This window comes from Myxocyprinus asiaticus, chromosome 25 (assembly GCF_019703515.2).
Source record: "Myxocyprinus asiaticus isolate MX2 ecotype Aquarium Trade chromosome 25, UBuf_Myxa_2, whole genome shotgun sequence".
NCBI classification, from domain to species: Eukaryota; Metazoa; Chordata; class Actinopteri; order Cypriniformes; family Catostomidae; genus Myxocyprinus; species Myxocyprinus asiaticus.
The window spans coordinates 28,092,073-28,119,530 of NC_059368.1; the positions used below are offsets into that span (position 1 = coordinate 28,092,073).

At 36.8% G+C, this 27,458-nt stretch overlaps 2 protein-coding genes across 4 annotated transcripts; one reads left to right on the forward strand and one right to left on the reverse strand.

The window, feature by feature from the left end:
- The first annotated feature begins 3,483 nt into the window (after positions 1 to 3,483).
- LOC127416538 (proteasome subunit alpha type-7) lies at positions 3,484 to 8,979 on the forward strand. Its single transcript, XM_051655986.1, has 7 exons — positions 3,484 to 3,667; positions 5,541 to 5,667; positions 6,052 to 6,176; positions 7,434 to 7,556; positions 7,653 to 7,772; positions 7,883 to 7,945; positions 8,114 to 8,979. Exons 1-7 carry the CDS (start codon positions 3,566 to 3,568, stop codon positions 8,207 to 8,209), a joined length of 756 nt encoding a protein of 251 aa, XP_051511946.1. The 5' UTR covers positions 3,484 to 3,565; the 3' UTR covers positions 8,210 to 8,979.
- Positions 8,980 to 10,991: 2,012 nt separating this feature from the next.
- LOC127416200 (transcription initiation factor TFIID subunit 4B-like) lies at positions 10,992 to 22,973 on the reverse strand. 3 transcript variants are annotated; one of them, XM_051655406.1, is made up of 5 exons: positions 22,676 to 22,973; positions 14,436 to 14,540; positions 14,294 to 14,350; positions 13,606 to 13,722; positions 10,992 to 11,326 (listed from the first exon to the last, which is right to left on the reverse strand). In XM_051655406.1, the coding sequence occupies exons 2-5, from the start codon at positions 14,529 to 14,531 to the stop codon at positions 11,276 to 11,278; spliced, it is 321 nt and encodes a 106-aa protein (XP_051511366.1). In that variant the 5' UTR covers positions 14,532 to 14,540; positions 22,676 to 22,973; the 3' UTR covers positions 10,992 to 11,275. The 3 variants fall into 3 exon arrangements, with proteins under 3 accessions (XP_051511366.1, XP_051511365.1, XP_051511364.1); XM_051655405.1 differs by having other exon boundaries at positions 14,436 to 14,561; XM_051655404.1 differs by lacking the exon at positions 22,676 to 22,973 and having other exon boundaries at positions 14,436 to 15,120.
- Between the last annotated feature and the right edge of the window lie 4,485 nt (positions 22,974 to 27,458).

Sequence of the window (27,458 nt, forward strand, 5' to 3'; positions counted from 1 at the left end):
TTAATTATTGAGTGCTATTAATGAACCTTGAAGGTTAATTTTTATTAATCAGCTAATTACAGAGGCAAAGATGACTCTGATTGCAGTGATGATAATTCCAGCTCAGCCAGTGAAACAGCCTGATCTAGAGTGGATCAATCACAAAATGAAGAATTCACATCAGTGTTTCTGTAATGGAGGAGGTAAAAGTCAAGCTGTTGTAATTGGGTCATGCGGTACGAAAGGTACATTCTACCTGCAGAAGAGGACATTTTTCTTTTTAACAGACCCCCTGAAACTCTTCAGGGTCTTAGGGCCACACTTAACTTGGATAACACAGTCACCTCCATACTGATTACCCTATTATTGAAAAATGTGATACAGATGATATTAGAAATGTTTTGATTAAACATTTACTCTTTTTTTTAATCAATACTCAATTTAACTTTGGCTTGACAGATCGAGCAAACGCTCACATGCAAATACTGCAGCAGATTGTTACAGAAACACAGGTGAAAGCTCCCTGCACAACACCCAGAAAACTTCAGAAAAATAATTTTCAACAGACACACAGCAATGCACTTTTCTATATAGCCGCCACCACCTGGTTTACCTCAGAACAGTTGTGATGTTGTTTGCTGGGTCACACTTGTTCAGAGACCTCATGTCCCACACAGGTGACTCCCACAAGAAAAGAGGTTATGAGCATTAGCGAGCACTACAGAAGGTCCTCATTAGTTTGGTTTAAGGGAATACACAGCTAAGGAATACTTGTGGGTGGGCATTTCTGTCTCTTTGAACACTGCTCCATGGTCTCTGAACACAAACCCCAGTATTCCCAGTTGCATCATATTTAGTTTAATGTATTCTTATTTGTTGATTTTAATTAAAAGGACATTTTTAATAAGGTACGGGAGACTTGTGGTCTGTTCTCTGCAGGTTGACGTGCTCTTGATGAAGCATTGATGAGAGGTTTGGTGGCACCAAAATGGCCTTTGAAGTTCAGGCATGAAAGTGTTGGAAGGGACTTCTAGAGGTGTTTGTCAAAAACACCATGCTGTCTTCCATTTGTTCAAAACTGTTGAAGGCTTACAGTATATGATATCACAGTTAAATAACAGTCAGGTCTGCAGTGGCATTGACAGAACATAATGTCTCAATCAGATTTGTAGCTTCTTTCAGTAATAACAAGAAATGTCTAAGATATTATATTTAAAATATATTCATATTTAAATGCATTTATATACATTACATTATACACTTTAAGAAGTAGGCTATTTAATACTTGACAGTCAAGTTATATAAGCAGGCACACACACTACCAGTCAAAAGTTTTGAAACACTTGACTGAAATGTTTCTCATGATCTTAAAAATATTTTGATCTGAAGGCGTATGCTTAAATGTTTGAAATTAGTTTTGTTGACAAAAATATAATTGTGCCACCATATTAATTTATTTCATTATAAAACTAACATTTAATTTAAAAAAAAAAGTTTTTGAAATTGATGACTTGGACCAAATAATAAAGAAAAGCAGCCACTAAGTGCCCAACATAGATGGGAACTCCTTCAATACTGTTTAAAAAGCATCCCAGGGTGATACCTCAAGAAGTTGGTTGAGAAAATGTCAAGAGTACATTTCTGCAAAATCTAGACAAAGTGTAACTACTTTGAAGATGCTAAAATATAACACAGTTTTGATTTATTTTGGATTTTGTTTAGTCACAACATAATTCCCATAGTTCCATTTATGTTATTCCATAGTTTTGATGACTTTACTATTATTCTAAAATGTGAAAAAGAAATTATAATAAAGAATAAGTGTTTCAAAACTTTTGACCGGTAGTGTAGTTTATGATTTAAACTATAGTTCATTGCTACTAAATTGGAGTAGCCAATCCCAATGGGCTGTATTTTTGTGGCAGATTATTGGCAACCACTTTGTAATACAATATTTATCACAAAACACATCATGATTCATGATATTAGGCTACAGTTTAAATTAAAATTAGGAACTTCATATACTGGGATTAAAAATGATAACAATGCATTTATAATTAAGGTAGATTTTAAAATTCATTTTAATAATAAGGAAATACTGTTTGACAAGACAATGAATATATCAAATAACTATTAAATAAATTACAATAAATAACGAAATAACTAAAATGATAAATAACTAGTGTTATATAAAAAATTATTATATAAAATTGTTAGAAAAATGCGTCTTTATTCTGGACACATTCATATTCATATATGGAATAAGGCCATTGTTAAAGGGATAGTTCACCCACAAATGAAAATTCTCTTATCATTTATTCACCCTCATGCCATCCAAGATGTGTATGACTTTCTTTCTTCTGAAAAAACAGAAATGAAGATTTTTAGAAGAATATTTCAGCAATGCAAGTGAATGGGTGCCAAAATTTTGAAACTCCAAAATCCACATAAAGGGAGCATAAAAGTAATCCATATGACTCCAGTGTTTAAATTCATGTGTTCAGACACAATATGATAGATGTGGGTGAGAAACAGATCAATATTTTTTTTTAATCATAAATTCTCCTCTTTACCCAATAGGGGGCGATATGCACAAAGAATGTGAATCACCAAAAACAGAAGAAGGAAAAAGAACCTAAATATTGATCTGTTTCTCACCCACACCATCTCGCTTCAGAAGATATGGATTTAACCACCAGAATCGTCTGGAGTACTTTTATGTTGCCCTTATGTGGATTTTGGAGCTTCAAAATTTGGCAAATTAAGCTGAGATATTCTTCTAAACATCTTAGTTTGTGTTCAGCAGATATAAGAAAGTCATACACATCTGGGATGGCATGAGAGTGAGTAAATGATGAGAGAATAACATTTTTTGGGTAAACTATCCCTTTAAGTTTACAGATGAGACTGGTAGTGATTTATAAAAATAATAATATTACATTTTTATATTAAATTAAAAAATATTGTCTTAGTATACTTGTATTTATATGTGGAATATGGTTTACAGATGACTGATAATGGTTTATTGTTGTCTTTTTCATTTTTATTTGTCAGTAATTTAATTTATAGCCTAATTTAACTCATATTGTACATATAAATAAATAAACACAATTAAATACTTATTAATTAATTAATTAATTAATACATATAATTTCTTAATGAATGACTGACTGACTGACTGAATGAATTGATTAATGAAGTTACTAGAAGTCAAAGATTTTATTCAAAACATGGATTTAAAATAAAACTGAAGGGGAAGCTGGTATACTTGAAAAAATAAATCAAATAAAAATGTGCCTTTTTTTTATTTACGCATTGTTATTTTATTTTGACAGAGTTAAATAATAAAACTTAAAAATAAGTATTTTTTTTTTTCGTGAAAGATTACTCCATTTAATTTTATGGATTTTTTATTATGAAATTGTACAGAAAGATGTACGAGTTGGACTACAGTTTCTGCCTACAAGTCCCATTTTCAACGAGCGCCGCTCTTGCGCATGCGCATTTAATTTCGAAACCACTGGTTCTACGGGACGTCTGAAAACTATTTCCTTCTAATTCGTTCTCTTCTATCTAGTGTGCAGAAATGGCAGCTAGATATGACCGAGCTATAACAGTCTTTTCTCCCGATGGTCACCTGTTCCAGGTGGAATATGCTCAGGAAGCCGTGAAGAAGGGCTCCACAGCAGTGAGTGTATTTACATGAAAACATGAGCAGCAGTTTAGCATGCTGGCTAACGGCTACTCCAGGAAAAGACTAATAACTAATGAATGGAGGATTGTGGCGAACAACTGCTGGATACATGAAGAAATACTGTAACTGACTAACTAACTTTGACTGTTAGGTAGCAATCGAGAAGTTGACTTTATTGGTAGCCGTTTTTATTAATGGGATGCTAAGCGTGACTTGCATGTTGTGGCTAATATTAGCATGGGTTATCCAAGCTTAGATATTAAACTAGCCACATCACTTGATCTGCGTAGTTATAATCATAACACCTACTTTAAATCCTACACAAGTACACTGCTACATTAAATGAAATAATAAATGAACTTGGTTGTATTAATAATCTGGCCTGTCAACTATTCAATGAAATTACAAAGGTCCATGAAACTTTTCTAGGTACATTTTAAACTTAAAGGCTGTTATAAAATCTTCAGAACACTTTCGTCTCCATATTTCAGATCAAATAAACGAATTAATTCCCATTAGTTAATTATGTATAATACGGCAGTTCATACTGGGACTGCTGTGTAATGACCCAGAGTTCCAGTAGAGGGCGATGCGCATCTATACTTCAGGATTTTATATTATAACTACAAGTTTTGTGTTCAACACTGAAATGTGAATATACACTGGCTGCCAAAAGTTTGGAATAATGTACAGATTTTGCTCTTATGGAAAGAAATTTGTACTTTTATTCACCAAAGTGGTATTCAACTGATCACAATGTGTAGTCAGGACATTAATAATGTGAAAACTTACTATTACAAATTAAAAAAAAAAAAAAATCCAGATACTCAGGTGACATTTCACCCCACACTTCCTGTAACACTTGCCATAGATGCGGCTGTATGTCGGGCACTTCTCACGCACCTTACAGTCTAGCTGATCCCACAAAAGCTCAATGGGGTTAAGATCCAGAACACTCTTTTCCAATTATCTGTTGTCCAATGTCTGTGTTTCTTTGCCCACTCTAACCTTTTCTTTTTGTTTTTCTTTTACAAAATTGGCTTTTTCTTTGCAATTCCTCCCATAAGGCCTGCACCCCCGAGTCTTCTCTTTACTGTTGTACATGAAACTGGTGTTGAGTAGGTAGAATTCAATGATGCTGTCAGCTGAGGAAATGTGAGGCGTCTATTTCTCAAACTAGAGACTCTGATGTACTTATCCTCTAGTTTAGTTGTACATCTGGCCTTCCATGTCTCTTTCTGTCCTTGTTAGAGCCAGTTGCCCTTTGTCTTTGAAGACTGTAGTGTACACCTTTGTATGAAATCTTCAGTTTTTTGCCAATTTCAAGCATTGTATAGCCTTCATTCCTCAAAACAATGATTGACTGATGTTTCTAGAGAAAGCTGTTTCTTTTTGCCATTTTTGCCATAATATTGACCTTAAGACATGCCAGTACTGGCAACTCAAAAACAAACACAAAGACAATGTTAAGCTTCATTTAACAAACCAAACTGTTTTCAACTGTGTTTGATATAATGGCAAGTGATTTTCTAGTACCAAATTAGCAATTTAGCATCATTACTCAAGGATAAGATGTTGGAGTGATGGCTGCTGGAAATGGGGTCTGTCTAGATTTGATCAAAAATTGCTTTTTTCAAATAGTGATGGTGCTGTTTTTTTATATCAGTAATGTCCTGACTATACTTTGTGATCAGTTGAAAGCCACTTTGGTGAGTTAAAGTACCAATTTCCTTCCGAAACAGCAAAATCTGTACATTATTCCAAACTTTTGGCTGCCAGTGTATATTTTTTGTATATTAACGTTGCTTAATTGTAAATACTTAAACATACGTTTAAAACACGTTTTTAAAATTTTTTTTTATTTAAGGTTGGAATCAGGGGGAAGAACATTGTTGTCCTGGGTGTTGAGAAGAAGTCAGTGGCAAAGCTTCAGGAGGAGAGGACAGTGAGGAAGATCTGTGCTCTAGATGAGCATGTGTGCATGGCCTTTGCAGGTAAACCTCATGTTTCTACACCCTGAATTGTGGTTATAATCAAGGACACATTATAAGCTGTAAGGTGTTTCCATTTTCTCCTAGAAAACTTGACATTACAGCTGTTAAATTTTGTGAAGAAATATAACTAATCATCTTCAACACCGTGATCCTCTAAACACTGTTATGGAAAACAGTTAAAAATTGTCTGCTTGTGCAGCAGTTAAAAAAATTTTTTTTTTCTTTTTTTCAGCAATTTCCATTTACAAGTTGGTTTCTTACTAATTTAACTGAACTGTATAATGTTCCTTAGGGCAGTGTTGTACTGCAGAACATTCATGATGTCTTAACATTTTAAGCTTGTTTTTACATTTAAAGTGATGTGCATAAATCTACGTTGTCCAGGTCTTACTGCAGATGCCAGAATCGTCATCAACAGAGCAAGAGTAGAGTGCCAGAGTCACAGACTCACAGTGGAAGACCCAGTAACTGTCGAGTACATCACCCGCTACATCGCCACACTCAAACAGGTAAAATTGTTTACTCCTATTCACAAACACACCTCGGCATTAGGTGGTAAAGGAAAATATCACCCAAAAATGAAAATTCTCTCATCATTTATTCACCCTCATGCCATCCCAGATGTGTGTGACTTACATTCTTCTGCAGAACACAAATGAAGATTTTAAGAAGAATATCTCAGCTCTGTAGGTCCATACAATGCAAGTGAATAGTGACCAGAACTTTGAAGCTCCAAAAAGCACATAAAAGCAGCCAAAAGTAATCCATACATTTCCAGTGGTTTAATCCATGTCTTCTGAAGTGATCCAATCGCTTTTGGGTGAGAACAGACCAAAATTTAACTCCTTTTTCACTGTACATCTTGACATCTGCAGTCTCCTTTGGCTATCATGTTTTTAAGCTCAATTACACTTCCTATAGCCCCATCTAGCGCTCTGCGCATGCATCAAGCACTAGGAAGGGTAATCAATTTTGAAATCATTGTGTCTTGAGACTGCAATGGCAAGATGTACAGTGAAAAAGGAATTACATTTTGGTTTGTTCTCACCCAAAACCGAATGGATCACTTCAGCAGACATGAATTAAACCACTGGAGTCATATGGATTACTTGTATGCTGCTTTTATGTGCTTTTTGGAGCGTCAAAGTTCTGGCCACCCTTAACTTGTATTGCATTGCCTTAACTTGCTACAGAGCTTAGAAATTCTTTTAAAAATCTTTCTGTTTTGCAATAGAAAGAAAGTTAAACACATCTGGGATGGCATGAGGGTGAGTAAATGATGAGCGAATTTTCATTTTTGGGTGAGCTGTCCCTTTAAATGTATTAACACCAGGGCTCCACAAACTTGGGAACAAATGTGAATGTTAAACATAAACATGGAAGCAATAAGACAGAGAGTGTCTATTATTGTATGTTGATACTTTTAATTGGTTGTTGAAATGTTAAAAAATGTATCACATTTCTTTCAGTAATCCTTCATAGCTGTACGGGAAGCCAAAACAACACTTTAAAAATGGTTATATGTTAATTCAATGTAGTATAATATACTGTATATATATATATATATATAATATATATATAGTCTCAGTGATGGCAAAGACATTAAATGTTGCATGTCAAAAAGGGTGCCGACCCCTGTACTACACTGCTCAATATGCGTTCAGTCCTTCCGAATTTGTTTTTGCTTGCAGAAAGCCTCTTTTGGGCATGTCTAGTAATCTCGCTACAGTGTTGTTTCCATTTATTGCACTTTGCTTATTCAACAGCGTTACACTCAAAGCAATGGACGTCGTCCCTTTGGTATCTCTGCCCTGATTGTTGGCTTCGACTATGATGGGACGCCACGTCTATATCAGACAGACCCCTCTGGAACATACCATGCATGGAAGGTAAGGGGGAAGAATTTACACTGTAAAAAACATATGTTTCTTTAACTTTAACTCATTTTGTGAGTGTTTTCACCCTCTTCTCACCCGTGTCACCAGGCAAATGCGATTGGGCGCAGTGCAAAGACAGTCAGGGAGTTTTTGGAGAAAAACTACACGGATGAAGCCATCGCTAGTGATAACGATGCCATCAAATTGGCCATTAAAGCCTTACTAGAGGTACACACTATGCTACCATGGTTACGTGCATGCAAAACACACTCATATCGCATAGCTGACAGGATGCAACATGTTTGCTGGTGCAAATGTAGATGATCTATGCTACACAGGTTGTGCAATCAGGGGGCAAGAACATCGAGCTGGCTGTGATCCGGAGAAACCAGCCCCTAAAGGTAATCATTTTGTTTTCTATATAAATTTGTTTACTGTTGGCTCGACACAACATTCTTTTCATCCGTTTAATGTGGAAACAGTCATTTGTTCAAAACATATGAGCTGTCATTCATTCGCTCAGCAATCAATCACATGACAGATTTGGTGCACCCCTCTCCTTCCCCCAGATTCTAGAGTCCAAAGAGATCGAGACGCTGGTCGCCGAAATCGAAAAGGAGAAAGAGGAGGAGGCTGAGAAGAAAAAGCAAAAGAAGTCTTCATAAATCACTGTCAAACAATCCGTAGCTCCTCTCAGTTTTGTTTATATGGGCAGAAGCACTTGGCTCAGGCTCACACTGTATCCTTCCCGCCTGTCGTCCGTTAAGAGCACAGTCTCTCAGTCTTCTGGTGAACCCATTGTTTGTGTAACACCCTGAAAAGGTTTGATAAATGTTGACATTTTTTAAATGTTTCATTCTTGAAAAAAAAAAAAAACTTTTTAAGGGATAGTTCATGTAAAAATAAAAATGTCATCGTCATTTTGTCACCCCCATGTTCTTCCAAACTCATATGACTTTCCTTCTTCCACGGAACACAAAAGGAGGGATGTTTGGCAGCATGTTCGCCTCAGTCACCGTTGACTTTCATTGCATCTTTTTCCCATATAATGGAGGTGCAAAGGATATGTTAGCCAGAACGTTAGCCCCAATTACTGTTCACTTTCATTGCATCTTTGTTTTTCCATACGACGAAAGTGAATGGTGACTGAGGCTAACATTCTGTTTAACATCTCCTTTTGTGTTCCACAGAAGAAAGTCATACAGGTTTAGAGCAACACAAAGGTGAGTAAATTTTTGGATGAACTATCCTAAAAACTATCCCATTTTCAGGGTTAGGTTGAATTGTATCTCATAACTGTACTGTATTCGTCAAGCATGCATAGCGGGCAGCATGCAATCTTTTTCACACTTCTGCGAAGCTGCTCTACTACAACCGAGAATTCTGGGGGAGTGTGCTCTGAATGACGTATCCTAATAAACTATTATGGTTTGTACCCATGGCCTGTTTGGTTTTCATTGATGTGAAGTAATTCAAGCTGTTCTGCCTAAGAGAAGTTTTGGAGCAGCCAATTCCAGATGGAAAATGACTGTATGTCTCTGTACCCATGTGTATGGAAGGAGACAAAGCCTCAGATAACATTAAAACATCTTTCTTTTCATGAGCACGCTCATGCATAATAATAGTGTCAATTACCTTTGTCTTCCTCCATTTGACGTGCTGTCAGAGGGACGGAAACCTAGAACTCGCACATACTCTCTGTCTGTGCCTTTGATCCGAGGCAGTTAGCAGCACACGCAGCTGGTAAGACAATCAATAATTAATTAATTGAACTGAAGAGCTGCAGTCTGGAACAATTTCAGTGGCTCCTCATTTAAGTTCAGTGTGCACAAAGTGTATATGTATTAGTCAGCATGCAGGACCGCGAAATGCTGATGTCAAATGCCCTTGATGGAAAGACTGACCGGTGAACCTCATTGCGAGTCAGTGTGTTTTAATGCATAAAATCTGCCTGTTTATTTGCAAAAATGCACATTGTATGCCTTATCTGTGCTTAAAAAGCAATCTCCGCTACAGTCACTGACTTTGGTAAGCCAGTATTCGCATACGGGGCTCTGTACCTCCTGAATAGCATGCACACACACTCTGTGGGGACTGTGAATGCTGCAGGCGTATCAATATTTAGCTCTTAGCATCTCATTCATGATTATTCAGAGGTAATGGAATATTTCAGAATCCTCTACCTCAGGCAAGCAGAGTATTTAAGTTTCTGTGGCTGAGGCAAGGCATATATTAGAGGGGCTTCTTTTAAAGGAATAGTTCACGAAACTTGACAATTCTGTCATCGTTTTCTTACCCTCATGTCATTTCCAAACCAATACCTGTTTCCAAAGGAGGAATTTTAAAGGATGTCCCATTTGCTGATGTAAATACAATGGCAGTTAAGGATTGACTTCCTTTAAAGCTTTAAAAATCCATGCAACTCGTGCTCTAATTCCAACTCTCACTCATGATTTTACAAGGCATGGTGCTTTGATTACACCATAGTAAAAAAAAGATAATTCTGACTTTATATCTTACAATTTAATTCAGACTTTGACATACTTTACATCAGGCAATTGTGACTATCTCACAATTATATAGAGCTATAAAGCTGCAATTGCATAATATAAATGCACAGTTGTGAGAAATTGGCAATTGGGAATTTATTTCTGGTAGTTGCAAGATATAACCTCGTGATTGGAAGTTCATATTTCACAATAGCAACTGTATTTCTCAGAATTGTGACTCAAAATTGAGAGAAAAAGTTGAAACTGTGAGATTAAAAACTCACAACTGCTACTTTTTTCTCACAATTGCAAGTTTATATCTCTTAGATCTTAAATCATTAGAGTGACGAGCGGTCAACTGTGGTGCCTCAGAGACATCCTGCCCCTGATCTGTTGATTTTGGCCCTTGTTATTATGATCTTGTTGCGGGAGTGCCCTTGAGGCTATCTTTTGGCCTGCTTCTTTCAGCTTCAAACCCTTTGGCAGTTTGTATGTCCTACTGGTCAGCTCTAGCTTTCGATGTTCTGATTGGCCAGCCTCAAATCTTAAGGCAGCTTTTTCAGCTAAATTGAGTGCCTGCAGCTTAAACTGTCCTGCTTTTATTGGTTAGTAATGGTCTCTATGCCATTTGCTCACTGTGATTGGTAGATTCTGATGCCCAAGGCAGAATTAGTGTTATTTGTTTAGCGTGTTCCCCAAGGCAGTGTTTTGTTCTGATTGGTTGGCCTAGGTAAGGGCATGCACTGCCCTGGAGCATGTACACAGACCTCTACACAACCCTCAATTGAAAATGCAGTAATAGTCAGTCCATTACAACATCTTTAGCATGGTTGTATCAAAAATGTTGCAAAAGTGACTGAGGTGTAGAAAAATACAATATATAATGGTCTGGAGCAATTTGAACATAATGGTCAATCAGTATTAACAAGAGACACAAAACAAGTTGCTGCTATTAGTGTTTAATTCCTTTGTGCTTCCTTACCACCCAATATGTTAGTGAAATACATATAGCATGACAAAAAGACTGTCTGAATAACATTTACAAATCAAAAAAAGGATAGGAACACAACATTTTCTAATTTTAACATTTTTGGAGCATTACGCAATATAGAACTTAGTACAAAACTCCTCGAAATACAGCTCATCTCATTGGCTTGATTGTGTATCTAGCATAGAAAAACTCTATATAGCATGATTGAGTGTCGAGTGTGGGGTCTTGCTCCATGCATAAAATCCGATCTCTCAAAGTGACTCGAACTGGTGCTCTTTGAGTCGCAAGCTGCCCATGTGGACCTAACAACACAAGGACAAGGCAGAAACAAGCAATGAGTTCCTTTGGCCACATGTTTTTTTTTCTTTTTTGTTTTTTTTTTCTCCTGCTCAACAAATATAAAAGGCACATTTTATAAACTGGAAAGGATCAAGTATCAGCTCCCATTTGGTATGACTACACAGAGGCAATTAATTTTTTATTGAGAAATCATACAAAAATCAGGACAATTTGACAAACATACAATTTATACTCCCATAGTGAAAATTAAAGGAAGTTACAACAATAAAATAAAATTAAATACCACTTAAATTTAACCCCTAACACAAACCTAAACCTAACCATAGAGTCTAACCCTTTAACCAAAACCTAAACCATGATTTTAATAGTAAATTAACGTGTGCCACAGAAGAAAGAAAACCAAATCAGGGTTTGGAATGAGACGAGGGATGCGAATTATAGGTTATCGACACACATCAGTCATTAGTATTGCATGAATAAATATGGAATGAAAAACCAAATTTGTTAACTTTATTGAAATAAAGTGTTGGATAGGAGGATAGGCTAAGATTCCGTTTATTGGTCAGCCAGTATGGAAATAAAAGTTGTACCTTTTCATTCACACCAAGTCGTACAATATCTTACGGTTTTGCCATTTCAAGTTGTTGACAAGTTGTCATGAGACTGTTTTGGAACTTGAAGACTAAAGTTTGGAGTCCTTAATACCTTTTAACCCCCATTTATCCTCCTTTGATCTTTTCCTACCAGAAGCACTAGCTCTTTATAGAGATGCATATTCTTTTTCAGAGATGAAACCTCAAAAAGAGGCAAAGACAAAATATCCCCAGGCAGGAGGCTTTTTTTTTTTTTTCAAAGGCTTGCAAAAACTCAAAACCATCTTTTCACTTATTACCATTCCCTCCCTGCCTGAAGGAAAAGGAATTCTCAAATGTAAAAACTAATTAAACTAAACTAACATACAATACTCTGGTCTATTGTTCAGTCTTTTCCTCAACACGGTCACCTTTTTCCTTAAATCTCATTAAAATCACTAACAATAACACCTGGTATTTTACAGATAGAATTAGTTTCTACTCCTTGAAGCTTATGTGAACTGATTTACAGTATGAAAAAAGTAAATCTGAGTGCGGAGAGGAATAGAGATGGCAGCCTATATGGAGAATTTTCTTTGCCCATTCAGAGGTCATGTGCCAGTTTTGGTTTGTGGGTGGTAGTGCTTATAGGGTTAGTTAAAATTCTCTAATGATTTACTCACCCTTCTGGCATCCCAGATGTGTATGACTTTCTTTCTTCTGAAAAAACAGAAATGAAGATTTTTAGAAGAATATTTCAGCAATGCAAGTGAATAGGTGCCAAAAAGTTGAAGCTCCAAAATCCACATAAAGGGAGCATAAAAGTAATCCGTATGACTCCAGTGGTTAAATCCATAACTTCAGACACTGTATGATAGGTGTGGGTGAGAAACAGATACATTTTTTAAGTAATTTTTTTTTATCATAAATTCTTCTCCCTGCCCAGTAGGGGGTGATATGCACAAAGAATGTGAATCCCAAAAACAGAAGAAGAAGGAGAAAGTGAAAGTAAAGTGGAGATTGACTGAGCAGGGAGGAGAATTTATAGTAAAAAATGCTTAAATATTGATCTGTTTCTCACCCACACCTATCATATAACTTCTGAAGACATGGATTTAACCACCAGAGTTGTCTGGAGTATTTTTATTTTGCCCTAATGTGGATTTTGGAGCTTCAAAATTTTAGCACCCATTCACTTACATGGTATGGACCTACAGAGATGATAAAATCTTCATTTGTGTTCAGCAGATGAAAAAGTCATACACATCTTGTATAGCATGAGGGTGAGTACATGATGAGAGAATATTCATTTCTGGGTGAACTAACCCTTTAAGGAATCCTACCAGTTCACTCTCCAAAGGAGTTCATTAATGTTTAAATGACATAATGGCAAATGTGCAATTCGATATTGCCACACACGCAGACTTCTCAAAGTTCCCTATTCTTTATTTATGCTCATACACACAAGAGTGACACATGTATTTAAGAAAATCCACTACTGTAAATACAGCTTGGCTCAATAATCAGAAATGACCAAACCCTCTTCTGTACGACAAACTGTTTATGTATGCAAGTGATTATCTTTAACATAATTCTATGTGCACATTTTCTCCACATCTGCAAAGAGTGAAGTATGTTGACATATACAGGAAAACCCATAATCAACAGAACACACACACTATGGTGGTTGTATAGACACGTGCAGGTACCTGGTTGGCCCCTGGGCCGGGAGCCTCCAGAGATTTCCTCTTACGGGGCCCCAGAGCCGCCAGCGCTGCCAAATTTGCATCTCTGTGCTCCATCTGTGCCAACTCCAACTGCTGCATCTAAAAGAAGGGGAAAAAAGAGATAATGTGTGTTTGACAGGCACTCAAATTTCAAATCAATATTTCCATTGGCTCGAGCAATTCCACATGGAATGTTTGGAGAAAACGGAAAGCTGTTATTGGTGATAAATCCTTCATTTCAGCAGTATTGGTTTTACTGATAGTATATGACAAAGAACTGGTGCGAAAATTCAGAAACACATGTTATGTGGCTCTCCAACACACATTGTACACACAAGTAAATGAGCGTTACCTTGTAAATAGACACACAACTTATCCAGAGGGCTTTCATTACATTCTGTTCCCTGTTTGGCCCCAGGCTTCAATTTCAGACCCAATATTAGACTCAATTAAAATGAGCCCCCAATTAGAGAGCCTTGACTCCAGGGTATGTGTGTGTGTGTGTGCATGTGCATTTGTCTATGTGGGGCACAAATGGGACTTTATGAAGAGTATTGATTGTCCTCATTGCTATACAAGGGAGCAGAAGGAAAGAAAAACAGGTTGTGGAGGAAGGACATATGTTTTTTTAATTATTATTATTTACAGAAACATACAGAAATCCTTTTACCTCTTTGGCTCTCTGCTTAAGACGTTGTTGCTCTGGGTCTTCACTGTTACAGCGACACTGTTAAAGCACAAAACAGCACATTTCAAATGGAGACAGATATTTTCCCCCTCTGAACAAACTCTTTCGTGCATCTACTTGTTACCCCGGCGATGCAGAGGAGTGCTTCTCTCTCCTCTTCCTCTCTCCTCTGTTTCTCCAGTCTGTCCAGTTGTTCGAGGAACTTAAGCTGAGAGTGCATGTCATTGGTCTGATTGTTGCGCCAATCATCCTCAACACAGGAAACACACACCACAGGAAACACATTTCCAAAAAGACACAAAATTTGACAGTTGTAAGACAGTATCTACAGTCACTTAGCCAACATGCACTCAAAAAATTTACTTTTACTATTGTTAGGTTTAAAGAATCCTCCCTTGTTTATATTACTCAAAAATACATGTAACAAAGTGAACTTAATTTAACGGAGTTGTTTCAATGTAAAAATGTTTGGTTAACTGGGCAGGGGATTTCCAGTTCACCAGCCATCTTTGCATGGGACTCGAAAGAGTAAATTAGGTTCCCTCTACACAAAGTATTCAAGTAAAGATAAAGTTTTTGCTTTTCAGACCTAAATGTGTCGATTGAGGAGAACTACTTCCCTCCTGAAACACTGTCAGCACAAACATTTTATAAAGTGCTGGAGACTGAAGGTCAAGTTCATCCTTGGGGTAACCTCCTCGTGGTCACTATAATGTGGTTCGTTCTCGGTGGGGCGTGTGGTGAGTTGAGCGTGGATGCCGCGGTGGATGGCGTGAAGCCTCCACAGCGCTGTCTCCGTGGCAACGAGCTCAACAAGCCACGTGATATGATGTGCGGATTGACGGTCTCAGACGTGGAGGCAACTGGGATTCGTCCTCCGCCACCCGGATTGAGGCGAATCACTACGTGACCACGAGGACTTAAAAGCACATTGGGAATTGGGCATTCCAAATTAGGGAGAAAAGGGGAAAAATAAATAAATAATGCTTTTAAAAAATTTGCGCACTTAATCTTGCACTCTGACCTTACGTAAATTCAATACACAATAAAGCTCCAATAGGCTTGCCAATAAGGAATTTTCCAACCGAGGAATTCAAGCTTGAAGTACCTCCTTCATGTTTTTGCAACTCACCATCTGTGCAACTCCAGCTGTACTGCTAATGCGCAATTGTTCAGGTAACAAACCGACAGCTGGGCGGAGCAGAGTGCAGGGATCTCGAGATGCATTTAACAAAGTTTCAAATTACATTTAACTTGGCACAGCGTCCCTAAAACTCCAGTGTTTATGGCTAGAGATTCTGAAAACCAGTGAAACATGACATAAGCAAAGTGGGTCACACCAAAAGCATCCGTCAGACGCATCACAGACCAGCAAAAATAAAAAAAATTACTCAGACAGACGAAAGAATGGATCCTGTGAGAACAGCCCTTGAGTCTACCTTGGACAGATTCACAAACTCCATTACAAAATGTATTGTTGTGGACACTGTAAAAAATAAAATAGCATTTTATCCAGCTTATGGGTCTTTTTTTTTCTTTTTTTTTCTCTCACAGATACTACGAAATGTAGGCCTAAATAACGTCGCATCGACAACCCCAATTTCGTATGAAAAATGCTAATAAAAACAAAAAGGAGTGATTTGTAAATTATATTCACCATTTGAAAAGCACTACAACTAAACATTATATGATGTTTTACCTTTTGAATTTCATTGTTTTTTTTTTAAATGTACTTTCAAATCAGATGATTGCAATATTGCTCCAAATAAGTTGGGACAGTTGAGTGTTTACCACTGTGAAACATCACCATTTCTTCTAATAACATTTATTAAGCATTTGGGCACTGAAGACACAAGTTTCTTAAGTTTAAAAAATGGAATTTTCCCCCAATCATCCATTATGCAGGTCTTCAGCTGCACAATTGTACGGGGTCTTTGTTACCGCTTCATAATGCATCACACATTCTCAGCTGGAGATGGTCAGGACAGCAAGCAGGCCAATCTAGCACCCGCACTCTCTGCTTATTCGGCCAGTATGTGGTTTGAAGTTGTCCTGCTGAAAATTCCGTGACGTCCCTGGAAAAGACGGTGCTGGATGGCAGTATATGCTGCTTCAAAATTTTTACATATCTGTCTGCATTAATGGTGCCCTCACAGATGTGCGAGTTACCCATGCCATGGGCACTGACACACCCCTGGCCCATACAGACACCGGCTTTTGGACCTGACGCAGCTTGGATGGTCCTTTTCCTCTTTGGCCCAGAGAACACGACAGCTGTGTTTTTCAAAAACGATTTGAAATGTGGACTCATCGGACCAAAAACCACGGTTCTACTTTCCATCTAAGATGAGACTGAGCCCAGAGATGTCAGCAGCACTTCTGGACAGTGTTGATATATGGTTTCTGCTTTGCATTGTAAAGTCTTAACTTGCATCTGTGGATGCAGCGGCGAATGGTGTTGACTGACAAAGGTTTACTAAAGTAATCCCAAGCCCATGTTCATTACATCCATTACAGATGAATGCCGTTTTTTAGACAGTGCTGTCTGAGGGATCGGAGATCATGCACATTCATAAGTGGTTTTCGTCTTTCCCTTTACAGAGATTTGACCAGATTCCTTGAATCTTTTAACTATATTGTGCACTGTAGAGTGTGAAATAACCAAAATCCTTCCAATTTGTATTTGGGGAACTTTGTTCTCAAAGTGCTGGATTATTTGTTGAAGCATCTGTTGGCAAATTGATGAGTCTTGAATGATCTTTGCTCTTGAAGGACTAGGCTGTTTTTGGAGGCTCCTTGTATACTATGACATGATAGCCTCACCTGTTTAACATCTCCTGTTTCACATCGCCTTATTTTAACTCGTCAAATTGTTATTAGTCTTAAATTGCCCGTCTCAACTTTTTTTTTGGAGCATTTGCAATCATCTGATTCGAAATGACTGTACATTTTCAAAAAAACAATGAAATTCACAAGGTAAAACATCATATAATGTGTAGTTGTAGTGCTTTCAATATAGCAAAAGGTGAATATAATTTACAAATCACTCCTTTTTGTTTTTATTAGCATTTTTCATTCTGTCCCAACTTTTTCAGAATTGGGGTTGTATATAAAAACACATTAAACCAACAATATTACCATCAATGTTGTACCAACTAACAGAGTCGTCTGAACAAACAATTTAATATAATAATGCTGATTTGTGATTTCCCAGCATGCATTGCAACATGAATAAATTATGTGGTTAGTGTTCTAGGCTTATTATTATTATTTTTTTTTTTTTGCTGTTTGCTGACTTTATGCTGTTATTGTTGTTTTTTGTTGCCACTGTTAATCAACAGTTATATGGTGATGTTAGGAGCTTCATGAGGTTTGTTGACTGTCACTGATATTGGGGTTTGTGTCAAGGGTTGAAGTCCATTGTGTCTAAGTCAGACAATTGTGCATACTGCCTTGCAAGATTAACCTCTCTTCAGAGGCAAAGACTGCAGTCCACTTCATGTAAAATTAATAGAAATGGTGACAAAACAAAGCTGGCTGAACAAGACATTAGTTGTTCTCTGAACAAGAATTTTTGCTTTAAGTGAACAAACAAATTCACATAGACTAAACAAAACAATGTTACTGAGGACAATTATTAAGACAGTTGTTGAGAGAACTCAAAACTCTTACTGCATCATGTTGCCTTGATTTAAGTTTGCTCAATTCTTTTATTTATTTATTTATTTATTTACAGTGCACTGTAGGCAAGTTACACGCTTTTGTTCAATGGTATGGAAATAAAAACAATCTATTGACTTCTAAAGCAACTTTTTATTCACTGTCTAATCATATACACTGTCTAACTTGCCTACAAGTTTTATTCGTCTGCCACAATAATGCCTTTATTTGAATTATTTAGTTATATATTCAACTATTTTTTTTTACAAATACTGATATACGATTATTTTTATCATCATTCCATATAGTTAACTTGATTGAAAATATTAATGGATTGATAGCCCCATTAATTACATTTACGTTACTGCATTAAATTACTGCATTAATAACTGGCAAGATTTTTAGAAAGGCTGAATTACCTATAACAGTAACCAAAAACCATTTTAACAATATTCTCCCTGCCTTCGTGGACTAGGTGAGGAGAGCCAAAAAGAAGTTGTTTCAGAGGCGATAGAAGTTATTACATTTTGATGAAAGGTTATGAAGACTAACAGTTTTCTACGAAAAAACAAAAAATCAAAACAAAACACGTGAATTGTAAATAATAAGACCAGGAACATGTTTTGAAAACGTAAACATGACCAAATTTCAAAACCCACATTTGATGTTAGCACTTGCAATGGCCAGTTATTCTGTCCAGGGTGTGTATACATAATTTCAGGTGGGTATATGCAAGTTCATACCCTATAGGAGATTTGCCGATTTTGTGCTACAGTGGTTAGCTTCTCCAGCAGGTCTCCAAGTCTTTCTTGTGTTACCAGAGAGAACAATTTGAGAACATCAGGACATACCTCTGTAATACCCAGAGAACCACCTGAGCAAACAGATACATACCTTTACATTTCTCAAAAGTGATAAAAAAAACCCCCAACAATGTCTGGGTAAACACACTCTGTATTGCTTTGCTTGAGACATACATACATTTCAGGAATGTATCTGGAACATAGCTAAAACTCATAAGATCAAAATCTGCTAAAATATAAAGCACCTACATTTTATCATATTAAACCTGTCTGGTTTAAAGGGATAGTTCACCCAAAAATGAAAATTTGAAAATGAAATGAAAATAAAAAGTTTCACATACACACCTATCATATAGCTTCTGAAGACATGGATTACACAACTGGAGTTGTAGAAATGATTATTTTATGCAGCCTTTATGTCCTTTTTGGAGCTTCAACGTTATGGCCACCATTCACTTGCATTGTGAGGACCTACAAAGCTGAAATATTCTTCTAAAATCTTCTTTTGTGTTCAGCAGAAGAAAGAAAGTCATACAATTCTGGGATGGCATGAGGGTGAGTTGATGAGAGAATTGTAATTTTTGGGTGAAAGATCCCTTTAAGTCTTGCACAAGCAAGTAATTTCAAAGTCCAGACAGAATCTGCAGATTTTTTTATTTATTTTTTTCACATCAAGTGTACTGATTTTCAGGGAAGAATCTGCAGAATTCTGTGGAATTAATTTAAACATGGTAAAATATTTTAAATGGAGCTAAGAGTACTAAACTTTGAATGGTTGCTGAAAGCATTAATATAATTACCCCAAAAAAGAAATAAACAAAAATGCAAGGGCTTGGCATATACACTTTGTTAATGACGCACAATCAAATTCGGTTGTAAAAAGCGAAAAGAGTTTTGTGTGCACCTGGTAATTAGACTCGCATGAATCCTGTTCTAATTTAGCATCTGAGACCTATTTAAAGCCTGACAGAAATGGAGATTGTGGCAGAATTAGAGGCAAATGTCTTCATTCAGCTGGAATTCAGGGAGTTTGCCGTTTTCAATGCTGTTTATGTTTATATCACAATGTTTCCATAATGTCAGACATGCTTTGTTCCTGTTGGTCTGTTCCGCTTGCTGAGTAGACAGACATCTGCAAACACTCCAATTCAATCTCATTTTTGCCCTTTCTGCTGATGCAGACCGAGTTCCTGCAAGGCCAAGCCTGTCTCTTTCATTTCCACATTCTCTCTTTCCGTCTCCTCCTCCTCCGCACGACTCCCCCTACCTCCTGGCTATCTCCCTCTCTCTGCCTCTGTCGTCCTCTCTCTCCCTTGTTCCGACGCCTTTTTGATCAGCAGAGCAGAGTGGATTCCTGCCACTCTGGCAACTTTGTGCGGCTCGGCAGTCATTAGCATACTGATTAAGCAGAGCAGGCTCGTCAGAGATACCACTGATCAAAGACAGAGCCCACGCTGGATGCCTGTCACAACGCAGCACAACATATGCCCAAAAAACACAGACAGGATGCATGCCATTGAGGCAGAGCTGAGGGAGGTGAAAAGATTTTGACAAACAGAGATGGAGAGAAATGTAGTATCACATTAAACAAAGATACACTTAAGTAATACCAAACAAGTAAGAGTGCTGCTGTAATGAATATCAGCATGGCTGCGATTCGGCCGCAGGCACAAGGCCCCTGGCCGACTGTCGCAGGTAATCAGTTAGTTTGTATATTTGAGAATAGAGTAAATACTGAGAGTAAAGAGAATAAAGTCAGCGGGGAATATGGATGAAGTTTCAGCTAGGGAGAGAAAGTGTGAGGCTTCTAGTGCCCATGTTTTGACTGGATTGGGTGAAGTTACCGATGTGGAGCAATTGTGTCTGGAGGGCTTATGGGAATATAAAGGGCTCTTCTTGACATGAGCGGATCACTGATCCCATAAACTCAGAGCCAGAGGCCAAGATCCGAGCATTCTCCTCTCTAAGATTCACTCCTGCCATGGAGGCCACATCATTGTCATCTCTAAATGAAGATACAACAAATACTCTATATAAGATTTATAAAAATATAAGTGTAACTATTTGTGATCATTAATAAATCACATGTAAACCAGAGGCCAACAACACATTTCAACAAAATACAGGGGCTTCTCACAAATTTTTGTGAAATACATTCTACAAAAATACAATATTAAGTAAACTTCACTTCAACCAAAGCCAAAGTTATAAGGGATGGTTCACCGGTAAAACCTTGCACTGTTCATAACCCGTATGACTCTATTTTCCGTGTCTTACAGCCTCAGTCCCCATGAACTTTCATTGTATGGAAAAAAAGAGCAGCGTAAACATTCCTCAAAATTACTTCTTTTGCACCACAGAACAAAGGAAGTCATATGGTTTTGGAACAACAAGAGGGTGAGTAAATGATGAATGAATCTTCCTTTTTGGGTGAACTATCCCTTTAAGAAGCTTAAGTTCAGCTACAAGTTTCGGTGTCCTTCCCACATTAAAATGTATCAAGTAAAATTAAAATGTAATGTTCAAGAATATAACTATATCAATAATGATTAATTTTATACCTTAAATTATGGCAACAGGTTGCAAGAAGGTTGTATTTATTAACATTAACCTACAATGCTATTAACAAATACAATGTTATTAACAAATAACTTACAATGGACAATACTTTTACAGCATTTTATTCATCTTGGTTAATGTTCATTTCTACATATAAATTTTTTACGTTAACATTTTTATACATTAACATTAGTTTATGAACTAAAATTAACTAACAATGAACAATTGTATTTTTATAAATTAACATTAACCAAGATTAGTAAATTCTGCAAAAAAACATTCTTTATTGTTAGTGGTAACACTTTAAAATAAGGTTTCATTTGTTAACATTAGTTAACTACATTTGTTAACATGAATAAAAATTAACAATACTTTAATAGAATTTGTTATTATTGGTTAATGTTAATTTCAACATATACTAATACATTTTAAAGTTTAAAAGTTGTATACAGTATGTTAACATTAGATAATGCAATATGAACTAACATGAATTAGCAGTGAACAATTGTGTTTTTATCAATTAACATTAATCAAGTTTAAGAAAAGCTGTTTAAAAATATTGTTAATTGTTAGCTCATGATACTTAATGCATTATCTAATGTTAAAGGTGCGGTATGTAAAATTCAGAAACTCTTGGTATTAATGACACCTGTGGCCGTTAAGTGAACTGCAGCCAGCTACCTGTTGCTCGTGCTCGCGCACACACTCCACAGGGACGCCAGCATTGACCAAAACAATGACGAAATGTACAAAGAGACTGAACGTGATTCACCGACATCATACTGACAGATGAGGTAGCATAATTAAAATTACACAGTTATGATTGTTTTACTACAAACTTTGAGACTGTATATTATATTTGACTCTCCAGTGCTGGAACAGGGCTAAAACAAAGTGTTGATACAGGTCTGACTATGCAAGACTTTAGTTTGAAGTAATCACTTTTCTTTGCATGATACATTGACTGCATTTATATGATAGCCTGTGTCGGCGTTAGCTAGCTAGCCAGCTTTATCAGCAGCTGTTAGCTAAATTTGGTAGATGATGATGGTAGCTGTTTATGAAATAGACTGTACATTATAAATATGTTGACACAATTCAGTATTGATGTGATTCCATCACAACTGTCATTTTGATATATTGATGCGCTGTTGTTTTATAATAATAGATTGTATATATTTTCTGTATAACCAAGTTATGTTACTCTAATGAATGGGTCGTTTTGCATTATCTTGAACATTGTCTGGCATTCATTTCATGTATTATTGTAGTTTAGCTAAAATTACACCGATCAATCCTTATGGCACAATATTTCACATGCTTTGCAGTTATGTAAGCTTACCTGTCCAATAAGAAGAATGCCAATTCAGGGTCGGTTTTGATCCCTAAAATGGAACGAAGATCCCTCCAGGAATCAAATGTCCTGCCGATGTTCACTCTAGTTTTCGCTCGACCACGATCACGTTCCCACTTAGCCAGACGGGATTCAGTAGATAAAAGTTGTTTTTTTTTTTTGCTTACTCTGAGTTTGTGTAGGAGTCAGTGTTGTGCTGGGAGCCGGACGTCTGCTGGATTCCATCTCTATGATAATGTTAACTAGTGTTGCGGACTGTCTGTTGACGCTGTTGAATAGCGGAAGAGAAGCTATTACTGAGGCAAGGCTCTCAGGAGCGCGCATAAACGTCACATCCTTTGGATTTTCCCAGCAAAAGCGACCTGCCCCCTTCACATGAAAATCAGTCTACAGGCTTTAATAGGCAACCTTGGAAGTCCCGGAAAGGCTAATTTTTTAAGTTGTGTTACAAGCCGTTGACACATTGGCAAAAAAAAAAAAAAAAAAAAAAAAAAAAAGGCATTACATGAAAATTGTTACATATTGCACATTTATCATTTGGAACCTTATAGGCCAGGTTTAAAATACAACATTCAGTTTTATTATATGTAACAGGAGGTCCCTGCTCCAGCTTTCTATCCACTAAGGGGTCATTGGCCTGAAGAAAGTTGAAGATCCCTGCTTTAAACAAAGGTGATGTCACAGAGGCGACCAATTAAATAGTATCGTTCATATGGAACATGTTAAATTCAGCAACAACATTCCAAATGCCTGCTTTTAAATTCATCCTAAAACGAATCCATACACACATACACCCACTGAGTATAGCGGGGAATGGCCACAAGTCAGAGCTATTACCGGAAAGAGCCAGAGGTGCTGTCCTTGAAGCCATGTGCATGTGCTGAAAGGGGTGGCTGAGAAAAGTGTGTTTTAGATGCCTGAAGGACGGACTGCCGCACAACAGCACCTGTGGGGACAGAATGAAAATACAGATATTTTTATCAGCTGGAAATGAATTAGGACACTTGGAGGAGAAAGAAGCGGAGAAATAGTAAAGCTCACATAATCTTTCTGCAAATTGAGCTGTAACAGTCATTTCTATATTTACAAAGGTAAAAAAGCCTGTACCTGTTGAATGAGTGTCAGTTTGAATGACCAACTGTTTGGGTTGAGAATTGTTCTGGGCTGATAATGATGTCAAAGGCTGTTTGACAATTACTCCTTTAGGTTTCTGGATCACCTGAAAAAGCAAAAAGTTTAAAGGGATAGTTCACCCAATAATGAAATTCTTTCATCATTTACTCACCGTCATGCCATCCCAGATGTGTATGACTTTCTTTCTTCTGCAGAACACAAACAACGATTATTAGAAGAATATCTCAGCTCTGTAGGTCCATACAATGCAAGTGAATGGTGACCAGAACTTTGAAGGTCCAAAAAGCACATAAAGGCAGCATAAAAGTAATCCATATGACTTTAATCCATGTCTTCTGAAGTGATATAATCAGTTTTGGGTGAGAACAGCCCAAAATATAACTCTTTTTTTTTCACTGTACATGTGATTATAGTCTCTAGGCATGATCATAATTTCAAGCTCGATTACACTTCCTAGTGCTTGATTTTATATTTTGGTCTGTTCTCATCCAAAACCAATTAGATCACTACTGAAGACATGGATTAAACCACTAGAGTTGAATGGATTACTTTTATGCTGCCTTTATGTGCTTCTTGGAGCTTCTCTTGCATTGAATGGACCAACAGAGCTGAAATATTCTTCTAAAAATCTTTGTTTGTGTTCTGCAGATAAAGTAAGTCATACACATCTGGGATGGCATGAGGGTGAGTAAATGAGATAATTTTAATTTGTATCATTTACTCCCCCTCGAATGACACAAAAGGAGTTATTTACAACAGAATGTCCAAGCTGCTCTATCCTATGCAATAAAAGTAAATAGTGATCACGACTCTCAAGCAAGATTTTCAAAACAAGATTTTCACAGAATAGCAACTTAATTTCAGTCTGTTCCACACACAAAGAATTTAGTACAGTATTGACTACTATTACAGTGCTGTATTGAAATTTTTGGAGCTTGGCAGCCCCTGGTCACCATTCACTTTGATTATATGGAAGAGAACAGCTAGAACATTCTTCAAATCTTCTCATTTTGTGTTATAGTGGTTTGAAATGAAATGAGGGTGAGTAAATGATAACAGAATTAAAATTTTTGGGTGAACTATCCTTTTAAGCCTTCAAAAGGAATAGTTTACCCCAAAATAAAATTTTGTTATACACCCTCATGTTTCTCCAAACTTGTATAAAAAAAAATTTTGTTAGGCAGAACACAAAATGATGATTTTTAATGAATGTTCTGCTCAATCTTTTCAATTCTCACTTAAAAAAAGAAAAAAGAAAAAAGAAAATCATAAAAGTAGTACAAATTCTACTCCTAAACAGATACAGCAGAGAAACAAAAATTCTGCATGTCAAAATATTCAAGTGAGGTACTGTATATTGGGTCTAAAGCAGCTTGGGGACATTTCGGAAGCCATATATGTTGAATATTCTGAGGATTTCGACAGGAGCACTTTCTGCAATGGCTTGAAGCACTTTCTGATTCTCTCAAGTAATCAAAACCTCTGAAGTCTATTCAGGTATATTGGAAATGAGCTTCTGTATTTCTGTGGAAATCCATCAAGACGTCAAATAAAATGGTGATATTAGATTACAGAAAACAAATCATGACATTATTTGAATATGATAACATGACATTCCTGGTAAGAAATGGGGTGAGACTCATGCATCTTTGTCTCTGGTGTAAAAGTAATTTGCCTCTGCTTGGACTTGTGGGATACTGGTGGTTTTAAGTGAATTAGCCTGTACACCGTGGGCGCTGCTGAGTTAACCAGGAAATGAAGACAAAGTGAAGAGAGGCTGTCATAAAAATGAACAAGTGCACTGGGAAGGAGGCAGTGTGAAATTAGAGTGTTTCACTCTCTCTCTCTCTTTCCCTCTCTCTCTCTCTCTCTCTCTCTCTCTCTCTCTCACACACACACACACAATAACTCTATCATTATTACATAAAACATCAAGAAAGTGTAGTTCAGAATCCCCAAATATACTGAACATCTGAATTCCAGACACCATATTATGCCACTCCTACGCATGTACTGTTGATGCAATCCTATCCAGACTTGGAGAAAATGATTTTAGATTTTCTGAATTGCTAAAACACATTTATTAAAACCTTCACCCATTTTTTCACAACTTTACACAGAAAACAAAATTTTCAAACTACATTCACAAAATCCATGACTCTTCTGGCAAAATCAAACAATCGCCTCAAAACCATTTCATCTGTGCTCAAAATCAAACAATGCTTTCAGATCACACACACAGCAAGTCAATATATAAACACTACAAAGCATTCATTAGACACTACATGAAAAAATCCAGGGCATGTAGTTACAGATTTTATTTTATTTTTTTACTGTATATAGTAAGCACATTTTGCAATTACTGTCAAAAAAGTATAGTAATCACAACTTACAGTAATGAATATATTGTATACTGCAAGTACTGCACATAATACAGTATTGACTGTCTGTATATTCAGCACTTGCATATGGTAAAAATACAGTAGTCCAACTGCAAAACCCCAAAGAACAAAGAACACTCTAAATGAAAAACACATTACAGGACACCCAAAAATGTTGTGCAACTGCAAAATCAAAGTCAGTGAGAGATTCCTTGCTGCCCGTGTTTACCATATTGCAACACAAGTGCTCACAGTGCGAAATGTGTTTTAGTGAGTGAGAAAGTGTTTAGAGTTTTGAAAAAGTAGTGATTGATTCAAAAATGGGGTCTAGGCCTCTGAGCATTTGGTTCAGAGAATGGAGTTTAGTGATTTAGCAATTCAGAAAAACTGTAACATTACAATTATGCACATCCAGGTTTGTTTATATGGTGAAAACACCAACAGTGAATGATCATTTGTTTTCTTTATTATCAAATTACTCTTCCATTTCATTTCATATAGGCAAACCTCTGAAAACTTCTCTATGATAAATAACAATGCATTACATTTTCTAGGACTAAAAATGGGTGGAGGCTTACCAATGGAGCAGCTCTGGTTGGCTGATTGGGTTTGAGGGTGGAGCTGACGGAAGTGCTGGGTTCTGGTTTGCAGTCTTGGTTGATGATGAATCTGATGGCTTGAGTTGGTCACATTGCTGAATGAAGAGCTGCGAGTTTGGGGAGTGTTGACGGACAGCTGATAGGCTTCTCTGGATGAGAGAACACATCAGTATAAACACTCCATATCTTCAGGTACAGTATATATCTCTAATGTAGTTCAGACCAAAGAGGTCACCTGACAGAACACTGTCTCATTCATACATAAGCTATGAAGGACTGATAATAGATTTAATCATAAAATCAGGTAAAAAATTAGGTCAGTACCCCTTTTTTAATGACTATATTGAGGCTTTGGGATGTACAATATTTGAGTTGAGTTCTCATGACATTTAATAGGGTTTTAAATGTAAAATGGATTCAATCACCTTAAGAAAGGGCACTAGGTATGGCTGAGAGGAGATTTCAGCTCCATGTAGATTTTTTCAGTAAACTCTTCTGCCTCTAATTTGCCATCCTACAAGCAAAAAAGACAAAAAGGAAGAAAAAGAATCACAAAAACACTAGTCAATATCTTCTTTTCCAAGGCACCATTTTTATGTAATGTTTAATGATCTAAAACTAATCCAAGTGAGTTTTAGTGATTTAATATATCTTTAG